Source organism: Ambystoma mexicanum, chromosome 4q (genome assembly GCF_040938575.1).
Source record: "Ambystoma mexicanum isolate Mex_15411 chromosome 4q, UKY_AmexF1_1, whole genome shotgun sequence".
Taxonomy (NCBI): domain Eukaryota; kingdom Metazoa; phylum Chordata; class Amphibia; order Caudata; family Ambystomatidae; genus Ambystoma; species Ambystoma mexicanum.
This window is the reverse complement of record NC_090928.1, coordinates 1,099,030,293-1,099,047,046: the sequence shown is the minus strand read 5'-3', so window position 1 is coordinate 1,099,047,046 and position 16,754 is coordinate 1,099,030,293. Positions and strand designations below refer to the sequence as shown.

The 16,754-nt window shown below is 44.5% G+C and overlaps 1 protein-coding gene across 2 annotated transcripts in view; it reads right to left on the bottom strand.

Moving 5' to 3' along the window:
• GALNT14 (polypeptide N-acetylgalactosaminyltransferase 14) overlaps positions 1 to 16,754 on the bottom strand; it is a 1,917,720-nt gene that overhangs the window by 450,102 nt on the left and 1,450,864 nt on the right. For both annotated transcript variants that reach the window (XM_069608667.1, XM_069608668.1), the window contains exon 7: positions 10,231 to 10,318. In XM_069608667.1, the coding sequence (XP_069464768.1) occupies positions 10,231 to 10,318 (88 nt within the window). The remainder of the gene's footprint in view (positions 1 to 10,230; positions 10,319 to 16,754) is intronic.

Below are 16,754 nucleotides of genomic sequence, written 5' to 3'. Positions count from 1 at the left end.
TTGAAGTTAATGGGAGCAAATACAGACTTACCTCAGAGCAGGAGATCAAGAGGGCCAGGAGCGAGATGATGGGAGATGGGGAGACTCCCAATACCTCCAGGGAATGGATGCCCCACGGAGGTCAGTGGTAGACACAAGGATCAAGAAGAAGGTGAATTGCAGGCGCATGGAAGTTTATGAAGGTGAGCACACCCCGCGCAGACGAGACCTGAAGCAGATGAATACGGAGAGCCGCCTTTGGGTGGTGGCACAGCGGTGGCTGAGTACCCCAAAAACCCGGACTTTGGGGCCATGGTAGCCCTTTTGGCCCCTACCTTTGGTTGGGGTGGCCCTTCTGTGCTGTGTAATGGAGGGGGGATTTCGCTAAGGGGGCAAACAGAGCTTATGGCCAGTCAGACATGAGGTGGTTTGGTGGGAGGTGTGCATTTGGAATCTTAGGAGGGCAATTGAAGTGATTCTGAGGAAGTAGGGGGGGGCTCAAGAACACAAGAATCAGAAAGAAGGGGCCATCTCCAGGAGGGGGACCCCGTAGGTGGTTCAGTTTTCACCTTGTGATGTCAACAGGGCGGAGCACAGCGCCGGGAGTGGGAAGGTGGGAGGTGGGACCGGGGGGCAGAGAAAGGGAGAGGTGGGAGGGAGTATCTCAACTAGTAGAGGGTGTTTTGACAGTAGATTTATGTCATTGTAAGGTCCAGGAAAATACGTGGATGTTCAGGAGGTGGAGCGCAGGGCACCCTGGCACAGGGATAACATGAGCACACCTGGGGGAACTAGACCAGGGGATAGCTGCCTACGGATCAGCACCTTGAATGTGAAAGGCTTAAACTCACTTACCAAATGATCAATGGTAGCAAGGGAATTATCGGATGGCAGAATTGGATGTTATGTTCCTCCAGGAAACAAAGTACTCTAAAGAGGAGGAAAGGAGGGATCCCTGTGGGCAGGTGGGTCGAGAAATTTGGGGCTCAGGCCCCCTGAGAAAGGCGGGTGTGGGAATTCGTGTGCAGAAGGGACTCAGGAAGGAAGTCACCAAGGTCTGGTCAGATCAGAATGGGAGAGCATTATTCATGCCATATGCCATATGCCATATCATATCATATCATGCCTGGGGATATTATGAAGATGAGGTTCACTTTTGCCACTATGTATGAGCCGAACCAGGGGCAATTACGGTTTCTGAAAGAGATAATAGCTAAGATCCTGGTGGAGAGCTCCAGACACCTTATCACACAGAGGAATCTCAATATATGGGCAGACCCGGTCATGGGCAGACAATGCCTGGGGGAGAAGGTGAGGGAGACGCTTGGCCGCGGACATCGTGACTTTCTCAACCCATTGGGAGAGTGGGGGTTGAGGGATAATGGTGCCACTTCCATCACGGGACAAGAGGTTACACATTTTACTCCCCACCTCATGGGATTTACACGAGGATTGATTACTTGTATATCTCGCAACATATATGAGAGGAGGCGCAGAACTCATGGATTGTCCCGATCTTGTGGTCTGACCACGATATGGTGATGGTAGATGTCCGGTGGGCGGGTATTTCCCTCAAAGGATCTAAATGGAGGTGTTATGAATTGCTTTGGAAAGATGAGGTGTTCCTTGCGCAAATGAGGAAGGAAACATATGAGTACTTAAGTTTAATGATGATGGGGAGGTAGACATGCGGACGGTGTGTGAGACAGGGAAAGCCACGTGGAGAGGGATTTTTATTTGGGAACGAGCATGCAATAAGAGGGAAAGGGCCCTGGTTGAGACACGATTGAGGGAAGAGACAAGGTGTCTGGATGCAAAGGCACATTACCTCGCAGGGACCAAGGAGGAAAACATAAAAGAGGCGAGGGGTAAGAGAGAGGAATTGAGACTCCTAGAAGAGGGGAAGGTCATCCGTAGCTTGCTCTTCCAAAAACAAAAGTTTTATTAGGGGATAGGGCAGATTCTTTTCTGGCTGCGTGGCCTAGAGGTCAGCGTGCAGAGAGTTGGGTTGCGGAAATGGGGGGTCATGACGGTGTTGCAGAACTTACAGGGGAGGGAATTCCAGAGGCTTTCGCAGACTTCTATGAGAATTTGGATGCGTCAGAGGTTTCCCCCGCTGCGCGGGGCACTGACGCCTACCTAGATGCCATTAACCTCCCAAACTCTCCGGAAGGACTCCTTATTCCTGGACGCCCCAATAACAGAGCTACACCTGATCCACCCGGACCAAGTAGGGTTCATTAGTTCATTATGGGGAGACAAGGGGCAGATATGTTGAGGAAGATGTTACATCTGATACACACATCCTGTGATGGAGGGGGGACCCGTCACTTCTCTCAATAGACACCGAAAAGGCCTTTGACCAGGTGGAGTGGGGATTTCTCAGGGCAGTCTTAGTCAAGTTCAGAATAGGGCAAACGCTTCTTTGAGGGATCCTGGTGGTGTACGCTGCCCCAAAGGCCTCAGTAATGGTGAATCAGGGATTTTCTGTAAGTTTTGGGCTTGGAAGGGGAACTAGGCAGGGTGCCCCCTATCACCCACACTGTATGCCCTATCAATAGAGCCCTTTTCCCAGCAGCTTAGGGATGACTCAGGGGTGCGGGGCATTAAATTGGGAGACGTGGATTATAAGGTTGCATTATATGCAGATGATATGTTGCTCCGCCTGAGCGACCCTCTGAGTTCTGCGCCGACATCTCTTTGACTAACTGAGCAGTATGGCACTATGGCCGGGCTAAACAAAGAGAAGTCAATGTTATTTCCCCTGGATAGAGGGAGGTAGGAGGAAATTGAGAGGTTCTCTCTACTTTGGCAAGAGGTTAATGTTTCCATAATGAGGTATGGAGATCTTATTTGATGCAAACTTCCCCCCACTGAAGCTGAAAATACAGTTGGCTACAGGAAAGTGGCAAACACTGACAAACTCGTGATTGGGCCGTCTGAATGCAATAAAAATGGTGATCCTCCCGAGTGTATTATACCTATTTCAAATGCTTCCGACACGGATAACAGAGGTTTTTTTAGGAAGGAGCAGGAGCTGCTTCTTCGGTTCCTATTGCAAGGGAAGAGAGCTAGAATCCCGAGGTCCACTCTAACGTTACCAACGGAGAGGGGGGTTTGCCTTCCAAAAATACGGCTCTAATATAAGGCTGCCCAGTTAAGAATTTTGATTGCCCACATGAGTTCCCAGACAGATCATCAGTGGGTGGCATTTGACAACTTTCATCCGCGCCTAGCCACGGTTGGAGAATGGTTAGCCACCCAGGAACAAATTGCCATGGAGAATACGAAAGCAACCCATCCTGGGAACTATATGGGAGGTCTGGAGACTCGCTCGGGACATGAAGAGGGTTACCACGTGTCAAACAATAAAGAGACTTGATCGGGCTAATGTATAGACCGTTAGGTTCAGCCTTCGATCTACCTATGGACAATCCAAAACTAAAGAACCACACAGTCTTCCTTACTCTCTTCTTCAGTCCATCATATACCTAACATGGGCTATGTACTAAATAGGTCCTGAGTCATTAAATTTCTTTAAACCATGTTTCGTTTATTTTGTCAAAAATGACACACATATATTGGGAAAATTAATGTATACAAATATTACAAACACACCACTTTCCGAGGCACAATTCTACAATATTAGCATCTTGCATATTCTAAAATTCATCCTAAAAAGGATTCAAAGAAAAAACACATACATAAAATATTCATAAAACCACACCCTTCCTATACAGAACCAAAACCAATAGTGTAGTGTTATCACCAATTCATTTCACAGTGCAATGATAATGTGCAAATTAGCTAATAAAGTGCAATACATATACAATAAAATGTTGGTTGGGCAGCAAAAGACACGTCCTCTTTTTTGAGGATGCCTAACCAGAAGAATCTGTCCTTTATAGTCTCCCTTAATCTGCCTGTAGGGGACTTCAGTTTCAACCTAATAACATTTCTGAACACTGTTTATTTTTCAGTGTGCATAACCCAACATGTTTCGTCTATCTCACAACAACAAATTTTAACAATCGTCTGTAGACTTTTTCAGGGGAACCAACAACACAAAACTGTATTAAAACCAAAAAAACAGCCTCAAAGATTAACTTTAGCCTGTTCCAGACTAGGCTTATTCTTCACGCAAAGTGAAGTGTGGCTGTCTGGAATCCCACCGTCAGACCTTAAGAGGGACCACCGGAAATGATGAACCAGAAACGGGGGACGAGAGGAGAAAAAAACATGAAAAACAGTATTAGTATTGATTTTAAGTTCAATGCTACCTGCTACCCTAGCAGTGTGTTATTTTCCTCACAATGGGCTTACCGTGTCAACAAAGGTATAAATGTTCCCTTTGGGCACAGGAATCAGTTTGGTATCGAGTCTTCTCAATAGACAACAACCACTCTACAATTCGAGAAAAAGAGAAAGACAAATAGAACTAGAGAGAAAGAGATAATGACATACAAACATGAGTCTGGTCTGTTCGGGCGTCTTCTATCATCCCTACAACATGAGTTACGGAACGGTCTCATGTTGTTCATTTATCTGGTACTGAGTGTAATCACGGCTACACTATAATCTTGTTCCTTCATCCAAAGTTTGTTTCATGCTGTCTTATTATGAATGTATAAATATACATACTTCAGTTCTTAACAAAAGTATATACGATGGCTGGAAGGAACCCTACTCATATTTGGGGTGCAGGATTTATCAATTATGTTGCTCTGCTTACAAAAACACCCTGAAGGTTTAAAGCTTCCTATTTCATTTGTAAAAACAGGTCATAAGTTCCATTTACCTGTGGTACTCAGATTCAGATATCCTTGTGCTAGATGATATCTTGACTCAGGTCTGTGTTGCCATCTGCTACAACAGAACTGTTAGCAACTCCCACTGTGGAAGAGAAGGAGGAGTCTACAATGAGTAGGGGCGCAAAGTGCCACAAGGGCTTCTGTGTCTATCTAGTCCGCGGACCCAGTGCATCCAAAAGCTAACTCACCGAAAAGGATGCTCGGCAACCTCAGGATTACGCTGTTGCTTCCTTCTGCTGATACTGTAGCAACTCGGATCGATGTGGATGGGTTGACTCCAATGTGCTGTGTGCTGCCTGAAACTGAATGTGATCTTCGTAAAATACTGGGTTGGGGTGTTCACGTGATCTGCATTCTTCGTGATGACGTGTGCTTACGCCTTACATTCATTAAAACCAATGGGCGTGGCCTCATCTGTACTGTGCGTGCGTAGGTTTGGCCTCCTTGGGTCGCCGGTGCTCGAAGCCGTGATAAACATGCTTCGCGTGCATGAATGCAAACAAATAAAGACGCGGAGAGTCGAGGTATGTTATCCGTCCCTTCAAATCGGAGCTCGGCGCTGACGCCGTATGTGGCATTGTATACTGAAACTGCCACGTTAGGGTTACCAAGTGGCCATATCCTCTGGGTCACCGATGTGTCCTGGGAATCTGAGACACAATACCCAACCCTGGAAGCTTTTTGGGTTGGTTTGAGGTGGGCTTGGAGAGAATAGGAGACCTCTTCATGGAGGGCCTTTTGTCACTATAACGGAGGTTGAGGAGGCACTGGGTATAGATGGACTTGCAGTATTCCATTTCCTGCAACTGAAGGGGGCCCTCACAGAAGCAGTTGTAAGAGATAAGACTAGTAGAGAGCTTACCCCATTTGAGAAGTTGCTAAATAAGGAGCACAAACATGCAAGGATTAGTACCGGCTATGTTCTGGGCATTGGTTGAGGTGGGTGGTGCCGCCATGGAACACCTGAGAGGATGGTGGGAAAGGGACGTGGCAGTAGAAATAGATGAGACCCTTTGGAACAGGCTATGCAGGGGAGCGCACAAGACTTCACTACGAGGCCAGTACAGACAGCACACGATCACGCTTCTCCATAGATGGTAGTACGACCCAATCAGACTGTCTAAAATGTTCCCTGAAATTAGCCCTCAGTGCTGGAGGGGCTGTGAAGGGAGGGCTGACTATTGGCACATATGGTGGGCCTGCCCTAGGATACAAGTGTGCTGGGATGAGGTCCTTGGATGGCTCAAAGACGTAGAGGGGATAATGAGGGATGAGAATCCATTGTTGGTTTTGTTTGGAATTGAGGAGGTCGAAGGGGAATAATGAAGGCTCCCGCAAATGACTTCAGTGCTGCTACTAGCAGCCAGGGCATGCATTGCAATAAAATGGAAGAACAAAGGTATTCCCTCCTTGAGGGAATAGTCCAATGTGACCAAGAGTATTTACAGGATGGAAAGAATCACAGCAGGGCTCCAGGGAAGTTCGTGGCCTAGAGAAATGGAATAGTCCCCCTTCATCATTAGATATATGTCTCTGGACATGCAGACAGGGTGAATGGAGAGGTCCCTTGAGGGGATTGAGAATGAAGATGGGAGATGTAGGAACAAGTTGGTCTAACTGAGGTGTTTTGCCGTGGCAGGGAGGGTGCTCATGGGTTCACGAAGAGGCACGGACTGAGGGGGCCATAATGTTGGTGGATCACCGGACCATGGCCTGTGTCTGAACCATTCAAAGAATGCACAGTACCAGGAGGGGTTGGGGGTGCGGGCGGAATCGGAAGGTCAGGGAATTGTTCAGGATTGGTTGGTGGTTGAATGTTGATGCTATATGGTTTCCTGTTATTCTAATACCAATGTTGTAAGGCTATAACGTTATGTTCTCCTGTAAAACTGAATAAAAATAAATGTGCAAAAGAAAGGATGTCTGGGAATGTGGGCAGATGGATGGACATAACTTTTGATTCTGTACGACTTCCAAAAATGATCTGGTCCCACTCTTGTCTTCTTTTGTAAATATGTGTCCACTGCTCAGAGAGTTATGCATTTACTTCTGATCTGGCTGTATCTATCATTCTTTTTACATAGCTATTGGCCTTATTACAAGTTGGGCGGTGTGCTACAAATGCAACAGAAATTCCGTTACACAGCATTTGTACCCGGCACGTGTGGCTGAACAGAAATACTGTGTGGTGATTAGCTCATTTGTGAGCCATACCACACGGTATTCCCATCCACGCTGTGCGTGCCGGCTACTCTGTTCCCGGCGAGGGGCGTGGCAGCCCCTCAGCCAATGAGGAGGATTGAAACAGGGCAATCCTCGCTCCGAGCCGACCCATGGCTGGAGGCTTCCTTCGTCCCCCGCCGGGGATGCAGGTAAGATTTTTTTTTTTCCCACCCTTTCCTCCCTCCTCCCTCCCCATCCCACTTACCTTCTATTCCACGGTCTCAATCCTCCAGCCCTGTGGGGACTCGGAACAGGGCCATCTCCGCTCCAAGCCTTCACACGGCTGGAGTCTTCCATCGTCCCCCGCCGGAGACCGCGGTACATTTTTTTTTTCTTCCTCCCCATCCCCTGCCTTCTGCCCTCCCAACCCCACTTACCTTCTTTTTTCTTCTGGTCTCGGAAGCGAACGCGCTGGGAACACTTCTGTTCCCAGCGCGTCCGCTCCCGATGGCCGCCATGGAAAGGGAAAACAGACTTTTTTTGCCATTTTTTTTCCTGTTCCGAAACGTGTTTCGGAACAGAAAAAAAAGCAATTAGTACCCCGGTCTAACGGGGGCGGTATTGGCCTGCCACCTCGTGGCTTATTGCCACATTACTGTACCATCAGCTACGAGTTTAGCAGAGAGGAGGATGAGCTAAGAGCCGAAGGCAATACTGCAACTAAAAAAAGAAAAATAGGCAGAATTACACATAGCAGAATTACCGCCAGCAGTAATTCTGCTGAAATCCCCATTGAGTCCTATCGACTCGAACTTTTGGGGACTAACACCGCCTACCACTACTTTTAATCCGGCTGTCATTTCTCCAGACCAAGTGGCTGTATGAGTAATTCCATTTAGCAGTATCTTGGCAGATTTGCCACCAAGATTCCAAAAAACTTGTACTGCAGCTATACGTCTTTATTGTTTTATAATGACAGATTTTCGGACACTATACTTACATGTAAAGACATTGCTGGAGGGAATTTTATATAATGTGAATAACCCGTTTTTATTGTTCTAACTGGAAAGAGCTCAAGGCCCTCCTCTTCAAGGAATGACTCCTTCCTTAAACGTAAGTCCATACATGTCTACTCCCACCATACTTGAGAATGGGTGATCAAATCCCCACTGTTTCCTACCCTGGTTACATTTAGATCTGTTGCTGACTATTGTCCTCCCTCTCCCGTTAGATCCCCATTCCCTTGAATCTTTGCTCCCTAACTTTGTTCTTCTCCATATGATTGTGAAGCACTATGCTGTCTCCCGAAGCAAGGTCCATGTGTAATAATAATACTAATACTAATAATAATACTAATAATAATAATAATAATAATATGGGGTAATCAAAGATGTGTCCAGTTGTACAAGCCCCCTAGAAATATAAACACATAACCTCTCTTTTGAAAAGAAAAAGGCATAAATGGAAATTATTCAGGAGATGTTCAGGGTTGAAAAGTAGATTTCAAAGAGAAATTTAAGTTTGTATCCATGTAAATCTCAGAGGGTCTCCATTTAATTTCAAGACAAACATATCTGTTGTAATGCGAGATCCCTAGAGGTATTCATTTTTTGTCAGACTTTGTGCTGTTGGTACTGCATACATATGTGTACATGCCTATACTCAAAGACAAACGATAACATACTCTTAACAGAGATTTCAAGTGTAAAATATTATTTTCAGTTTGAGGAAATGTCACTTTCAACATAACTCTCAATCCAAGCTTGCCTTCAGAGATACATTGCATGGATTATTGGTAAAGTAAGGCTTAATATATTGCCTAAATCCATAGGAATTGTGAACATGTCTAAACTCTATAAATATAGACACTAGCCTGTTTTTTTGTGAGCATGACACATATTCAAGAACATATTAGCTTCTAGCTAATAAGGCCCTCATGTTAAGAGTGTACCTAAGATTGTGAAGGCAGCTACATGGAGCAATCTTACTTTGAACCATATATGTGGGGATCTTACATACATGTGTTTTGGGCAGAGCTCTGAAGGAAAGTGCACCTTCTTGTGGATACAGATGTCAGGAACAACACTGTACGTATAATGATACCTTCATGCAAATGAATGGCCATTATGTGAAGAATATTTAGATTGTCAGAGATATTATCACTGGTGGACATAATTCTAGAAAACAAAAAGCATTTTAGAAGAGGAGATTATGCTCAAAACCTGAGGATTATGATGAAAATGTTTATGGCCATCAAGATGAATCCAACATAAGTGCTAGGAATGCATGGAATATGCACACAGGTAGTTGGGTCATCGACAGCAAGTTGTGTGCATACTCCATAATAGTGTGATTAAATAATGGTAACGTTAATGTAGCAGTAGAACACCATACAATCAACAAAATACTTAGTATACATCTTTAGGACATGTATACAGATATTTGTAAGGCTTTGTTATATGAGATGTAGGACTTCATAACAAAGGCAGATCTTCATTTGATAAGGAATGGAATGGTGCTGCACTATCCAAGCCAATATCCGACAAGGGAATTCAAAGTGCAAAAAAATGCTGAGGAGTGTTAACCCACTATATCTGCATGAATCCTTGGTAGGATCCAGGACATATTTTATAAACTGTTGTAGAGTTTACAAAAAGGTGTTTGCATGTGTAATGCACACTAATAACACCTCTTTCTTAGACTGACAGACAGTATATATTTGTGCTATTGACAGGCAAGATTCAATTCTTATGTTCATTTACTATTTCTTTGACTACGTGATGTATTAGTTTGCCTGTCCCCCAACAACCTGTAGACTTTTTATCCAAAATGTTCAATGCATGTGCTGTTTGATAAGTGATGGAATGGGTAGGGATTCAATACTTTCAGATAGGAATTCCAATGCAAATATACACCCTAAGAAGCAACAGGGTTAATAAAGTCTTTGATATGGCTATTTACTATTTAATTATGTATAGTATAAAGGTTTGATACAAACCATATACAATTAATAAAAATAATAGAAACAAAATAACGATTTATTATCTATTGTGTGTGGCACTAACAATACAGTTTATATTGTAAATCAGTGTATTATTTAGCAATGTCCTAATTACAGCATTTCCAATAAATAGCAGGATTCAGTTTCAGGTTTGGGAAAACAATGGTCTGTTCGGGAGTATGTCATTACATTTACACGTTGATATTCAATGCATCAATGAGGTGTTAAAGGTATCCTTATCGTCAAGGTTCTGAATGGGAGGACAAGGGCACTTACCACCTCTCAGATCCGAGGATGCTGCAATATAGGCGAATGTGTCCAAGTTAATGATGTCAATAACTGGACTGACCACACGTGATGGATTCTAAAATTGAGAAAATTAACATAATAAGGGTTGGTTTTGAAAATATAGATCATACATTGCTTAAATTATTGTAGAGCATGAGACAGAAAAACTATTATAAATCAGAAACATAAATGTGTTATAATTCTCCACACATATGATAACGTAATGTTCTGTACAACCCAAATCTAGATTGAACACAAAGGTGTATAAAAGCACAACTCTATAAGGACATATTTGACTGGCAAGATTTTTGTGGCATGGTATACATGCAGTTTTAAAATAGTGAAACACAAGCAATAGCAGCTACAGACATCCATACTTGGCCAAGAACATGAGGTATCAACTGGTAATCTATAGACCACGGATGAAAGTCATCTGCCCATTCACTAGATGATTGCTTTACACAACATATCTGTGTACTTTACACATTTCGAGGCAAGGTATTCAAATATCAGTTGTCTACATATAACAATTGATTTCATACAGCTCCATTTGGATGGTTTGGGATACCGAACAAATAAAGAGAGTAACCTTTCATTTCTTCTGTGTCGGCCAATCTAATACAGAAGGATTTCATGCTTGGCTGCAGGAAACATATGTGGATTGTTCACACTTCTTGATGGAATTCTCATGCTAGGAATATTCTCTATTGAGATGTAGTGAATGCCATGTATGTTGTAGCTGCTGCCAGTTCTGATCTTAGTGCGGCATATGTACACACAGTTGGAATCTCAATGGGATGGCTGCATACATGTGGGGAAAGGTGAGGAAATAGTCTAACCCAGGGTTCCTCACCCAGGGTTCCTCACCCAGGGTTCCTCACCCAGGGTTCCTCACCCTTATACACATGCAAACATTCAATACATCACAGGCAAGAACCTCCCCATGCCAATTCCTGATTGGCTGGGCTCTTTCTTTGGGATAAAAACCTTCCTCTATTCCCGTACCTGATAGTCCATTGTTGTATCTGTATTAGGTGTCCTCTAACGGCATGTAATCAATGACTCACCAATAGTAGTCCAAGAAGGAGCGTACACCAGGCAAGAAGGATATGATATGATATGGCATTTTTAACGCGCCTATACACAAGTGTTTCAAGGAACACTGTTCATTGCAGCTGGGTAAGCACAAATCAAACAGCACAGTGGAACAGAACTGGTTGATGAGAGCTAACACAATGGGAAACAGTGAACAATTCCTTAATACTGCTAATACAATGTGTGTACAGTTAGAAACTCCAAGTCATTGCCGCTCTCATGAAGCTGACTAGTTAGACTATGTCAGGCCCCTATAGCTAAACATATGTTAGTTGGACATGACTGGCTCAAAAGCGACCTGCCCGCTTTCGGGCTATTGCCCCACTCATGTAGTGCCACATTGCCTCCCGCAAACTATTTGCAATAAGTATTAACATGACCGTGGAACTTTATTCATCTGCCATTGTTAGGAACAAAAAAGGAAGAAACACAAGACACCTGAATCTAGTGGAAAGGGGAACATTCACACGGCACTTGTTCAATGAGAACCCTCACAAACATTGATCCAGACATACTTGTGTATTTGTTGCTGTTCAGGGACACCAAAACCTACCGTCTGAATGGCTCTTCTTGGAGTGCCCCTTCATTCCACATCATTGTTCCCATCCCCATCAGCCAAAGGGTGGTTTGAAACTGCCTTTGGTGTTATGCAAGTGACTGCCAGGAGAAGGTCAATTTCCCCAGCTGCCATGAGTTACCATGGGACTGGCTCCCCAACCATGAATGTATCGTCCAGTGCTTTACTTAGCGATGGCGGTTTGCTGGAGATGAGCTACCAGAGTTCAATTTCCCCCGCCCTTCAGCTGTGGCATGTTCACTGTGTGTTCAATCTGGCTTGCTGTGAGAAGTCTATCTGTGGCATCCTTCTGGGGTGCACATACCTGTGCTTTGGCCTTCCTTGAACGTACACCCCATGCTTCAGTGCGTTCATATTGGGATGTATACAATGTGCCCCCCTCCCGTTGTTTCCCTCCAGACATGGTCCCTGAGGCTTAGTAAAGCCTGCAGTGATCCTGTGTCCCGCTCTTGGGGGTGTAGAGGAGGTCCTAAGCATGACCTGCACTCAAATCGTTAATTTTGAAGTACCAGGAACTTTCACGCCGAAATATGTGACGTATGATGAGCAAATAAACCAGCAGAGAGCCACAGTGGGGCTCTGCCCAGTACCTATCAGACTGACAGCACCTATTGAAGTACCTGCACATAAGAAACCTTGGACAGTAATGTACCCATTGAGGAAACCAAATAAACAAGTGAGACAAACGATTGCCAAAACAAAATGCCTGAAGAAGCCGAGAAAGTCCTAAAGGAAGACGACTGGTTACATCACAAGAACCCGGACTGACTCACATCTAAAAAATATATTACGACCTACGAATGACGAAAAGAGACAAAACACCATGGATAAGTGACATCCTAAGTTTAAAGTGAAATGAGTGATGTCAGTTGTAAAAAGCTTATGCCATTAACGTGATGAAGACATGCAGCCAGTTTACACGTGTACATATGCTTGGAACTGCAAGAAAGCTGAGAAAATTGTGCGGCTTGCTTATGCTTAGTAGTAAGATAGATGCGGCAAGCACCATCTATACATATCTACCTCAAAAGCAGCATTTTATATAAGTATACTTCCACTATGCACAAGAGCAGAATCAACCAAAGGTTACTAAAGGTTTCAAGAGAGGAGATCCTCAGCACATGAATCGAAAAGTAAAGACAGAGAGAAACTCAGACGCATGCAAATCATGCCAAGAAGCTATGGTTGTGTCGGCTGAAATAGACCAACAGTAGATACAGTTAATGAAGCAAAGAACAGGGTATCGTGTTCAGAGAGGTCAAGATAAGCCACAGAAGGCAGGTGGTGGGCAAAACTAAATCAAATACACAAATTGCATGGAGAATGAGTCGATTTTACAGTGTCTGAATCACGTGACCAGCCAAGCAAGAAGAGATGGATCTTTCACACCTACGCGTGGCCTGAACATTTCCAGACAGAGATGCAGTCTCAAGGCCAACCACAAAGAAATAATTGACACATGACCACTGAGGTGATGATTGATTGTAGCAATAATTGGAGGAAGGCTGGGGGAGCAGGCGAGCACCCTGCATCTGGCCGGCTATTCTGCAGGCTGCTAAGCTAGTGGAAAAGTATGAGTGGGGTTGGTGCCACCCCAATAATAATGGACCAAGTAATCTAGGGTCCTATAGTTAGTAGAACCAATGAGATGTCGTACTTTTAGTGACGTCCACAGTAGCCATTTTGAAGGAAGGGCTTAGATGCCCACCTGACACTGTTTATGCAATCCCCTCACTCCATTACCATATACAGATATAGCACCTATATTTAAGTTACCTTCCTATACCCAATAGAATTACATGCAACATTTTAAGCGTTACACGTCAGTTATGATGAGTTTTTAGTATAAAAGATGTGTTTTTTATGAAGTTCGTTGGAGTTGTTGAAGCGAGAAGGAAGATCAAGCAATAGCTGATGTTCATGAACTCCCCGTTTTTTGTATTTGTCATTAAACGGACTCCCTTTGCCCAACCATTGACTTGTCATTATTGATTTGAAGCTAGAGTATTAATCTGCATCCCCATCCATCTCACGGGTGCTGCTATTCATCTTAAAGTGCTATTGGGCAACCCCCAGCTTTATGGGCTGGTTGGGGTCCAAGTGCACAGGCGTGTGCCCGTGTGCTCCCATTATTCCTGACATCTGTAAGTGCGCCCTTCTGCCTGGTGCTGAATCAGAACCTTCATTGCATATCTGAGATCACCAGAGCAAAGGTATATTGTGGATGTTCACAAAATCAAAAGATAGAGTGGATGTACTGTACATGGTGTAGGCATCCTTTATCTTGTGCTACAATAAAATGTATTTAAAAGAAATTAACATGGTCATCAGGTACGCTGACAGTTGAACATAAATATTACATAAATGTCACTGTCAAAACATTGTATGGACACGTTTTGAATTTAGCAGCTGTGCTGTAGCTCCTCATCCAAACACTTCAATCAAATCTCAACATTATACTCAAAAGCTGAGAAACTCAGCAGAAGGAGATACACCTTTTTAGTTTTGGCTGAATAGTCGCAGAAGCTAACACTTAATGCAGTAAGCACAGGGGATGTTATGGGATCAGTTGTGCATTTCCTTTCACATGGATCAGTAGTGTGCTGCTGCCTTGTGTAAATGCTTTGTAGGAACAGCAGAATGCAACACCAACTCTTATGAAAAAATGGACCTTCTCCATAATTAGCAAACTTCACACCAACACCCCTCCTTCTCAGAAGGAGGCAAGGGGAGGGGCAATATTTGAAGCAAAAATTGAGCAGTTTATCATTGCACTGCTGTCTGCACATGAGCAGAAGAATAGAAATGTACATGTAGACAGCTGCTAGGGCAACGGATCTGTGTGATGGTCCCGCGGGTTATTCACCTGCGAAGGAAATGAATGCATGGGAAATGTACACATTACAAAAATGTTCGTACATTTCCCATGCGGTCATCCATTTTAAAACAACCCCAAACACACCCCCTCACCCATGACCCCACCCACACCCCCACCCACACCCCCAACACATCCCCACCCCCATACTTACCTTTCCTTCCGACGAGCTGTGTCCCTGCGGCGCCGGTTCCCTTTCACTTCCGTGATCCGGCTGCACGGCCCTTTTCTTTTCTTTTTTTAAACTTTTGATCGGGTGAGCTGCGGGGGGGTCCCCAGCAACTCCGCTCACTTTCCTATATAGGATAGTGAGTTGGGTGTTGCGGGGGGACACCCCCGCAGCACCCACAGCTTTTTTTTAAAAACTTCACCAAAAGACCTAAACACACACCACAAAAAGTTTGAACTTTTGGTAGTTAGAACTTTTCGTGGTGTGTGTTTTAGGTCTTTTGGTGAGGTCAGTAATTTTGGGTTAGGTAATTTTGTCCTAAACCAAGGCAACCACCCATTAAGTCATTGTATTCTACTTTTGCCCGTTCATCTCCCTCCCACTCCAATATAATTCTGCAGCTTGCCGCAGCCATCCCCTAAACTGCGGTCACCTCCTTTCCTCCCTCGAATATGATATGATGTCTCTTTAAGTTCCCAAACCACTGTCTAATTCTTCACCTGGACCACAACCATGGGAAAGATAATTTACAGTATAGTACAATTTAGCAATAAACACATAAATAACTGCCTGGTGTGAGAAACCTGAAGGTGTCTCACCCGCTCGTCCCCGGAGATCTGTCATCCAGGTGGATCCAGCTTCTGGGGGTGGACCAGTGGGAGAGGATCACCTGGATCGGGGGCCTTCAGGGAGTGGAAGTTGGACACTAAGGGGTGTGACACTGTACCCCTAGCTTATAACACCTTTTCCCCATTCTACCCCATAGGATATTTAGAAGCTCTACCCGCCGACCCCCTTTCTGACACAAAAACATTCTTACACCATGAAAGACAATCGACTAACACCAGAGCCATTTACCTAATATGTCCCAACGCAAGGGTCAGGCAGAGTCAGGCAATTGACAATAACTACACACACCTGACAACCCTTTTCCTTCCCCACAGGGATGAAAGGAGGAGCATGAGAGCACACTTTGAGCAAGGACAAATGCATGAGGAAGCACCTATTCCAAGACTGCAGTTCAAACGGAGAAGAAAGGCAGCAAGACTGGAAAGGACAACAAGGAGCGAAGTGCCCTTGCCCTTTTCGACCCAGACCTGCGAAGCCTCTGTGAAAGGAATCATAAGAGCGGGAACTACAGCTGACGAGTGGTGTAACAGATGTCAACGGTGCATGGGACCCTCCTGCACTGATAACCGAGGCGGGGAGACACACTTGCTACCATGGTACCGTCCTTGACTCCAGAGACAAGAAACTACAAGGAGTTCAGCGACACTGGTGAGTCAGAGGGAGAACTGATAGTTAACCAGATGGTGTTGATGTGAAGGTTGCGAATGGCAACTTGATATAAACAAAGAACGTGTGTGCTAATGAACTTTCAAAGCCCAAGTAAATTCCAGCTGTAGAGTGGCCCAGTGCCACGCGAGTGCCCATTCGAAAGACTCTGGCTGGTCCCCTTTTCTTGTGAACATTATAGTACCAAGAGGCCCTAACGAAAGGCTTGCATAAAGAGCTAAGGGGGTTATAAAAGCATTGAGCCAAAATCCCATGTACAATCGAAAGTCCTTAACCCATTACCAAAGTTTTGACATTGTGAAACAGGCGTGTATGCCCGGCTGAGGAAAACACTGTGTGAAGGGTAAAAGTGTAAAGCCTGACTGGGAGCTAGAAAAAATTAAGGGAAGTGATTCCTGCAAGGTGTTACAACTAAGTGAACTGTGTTAACCTGGCAAAAGTGAACCCGATGTTGCAAAAAGAATCAGAGCCTGGTTGAGGGGGATCCACGGGGGAAAGAA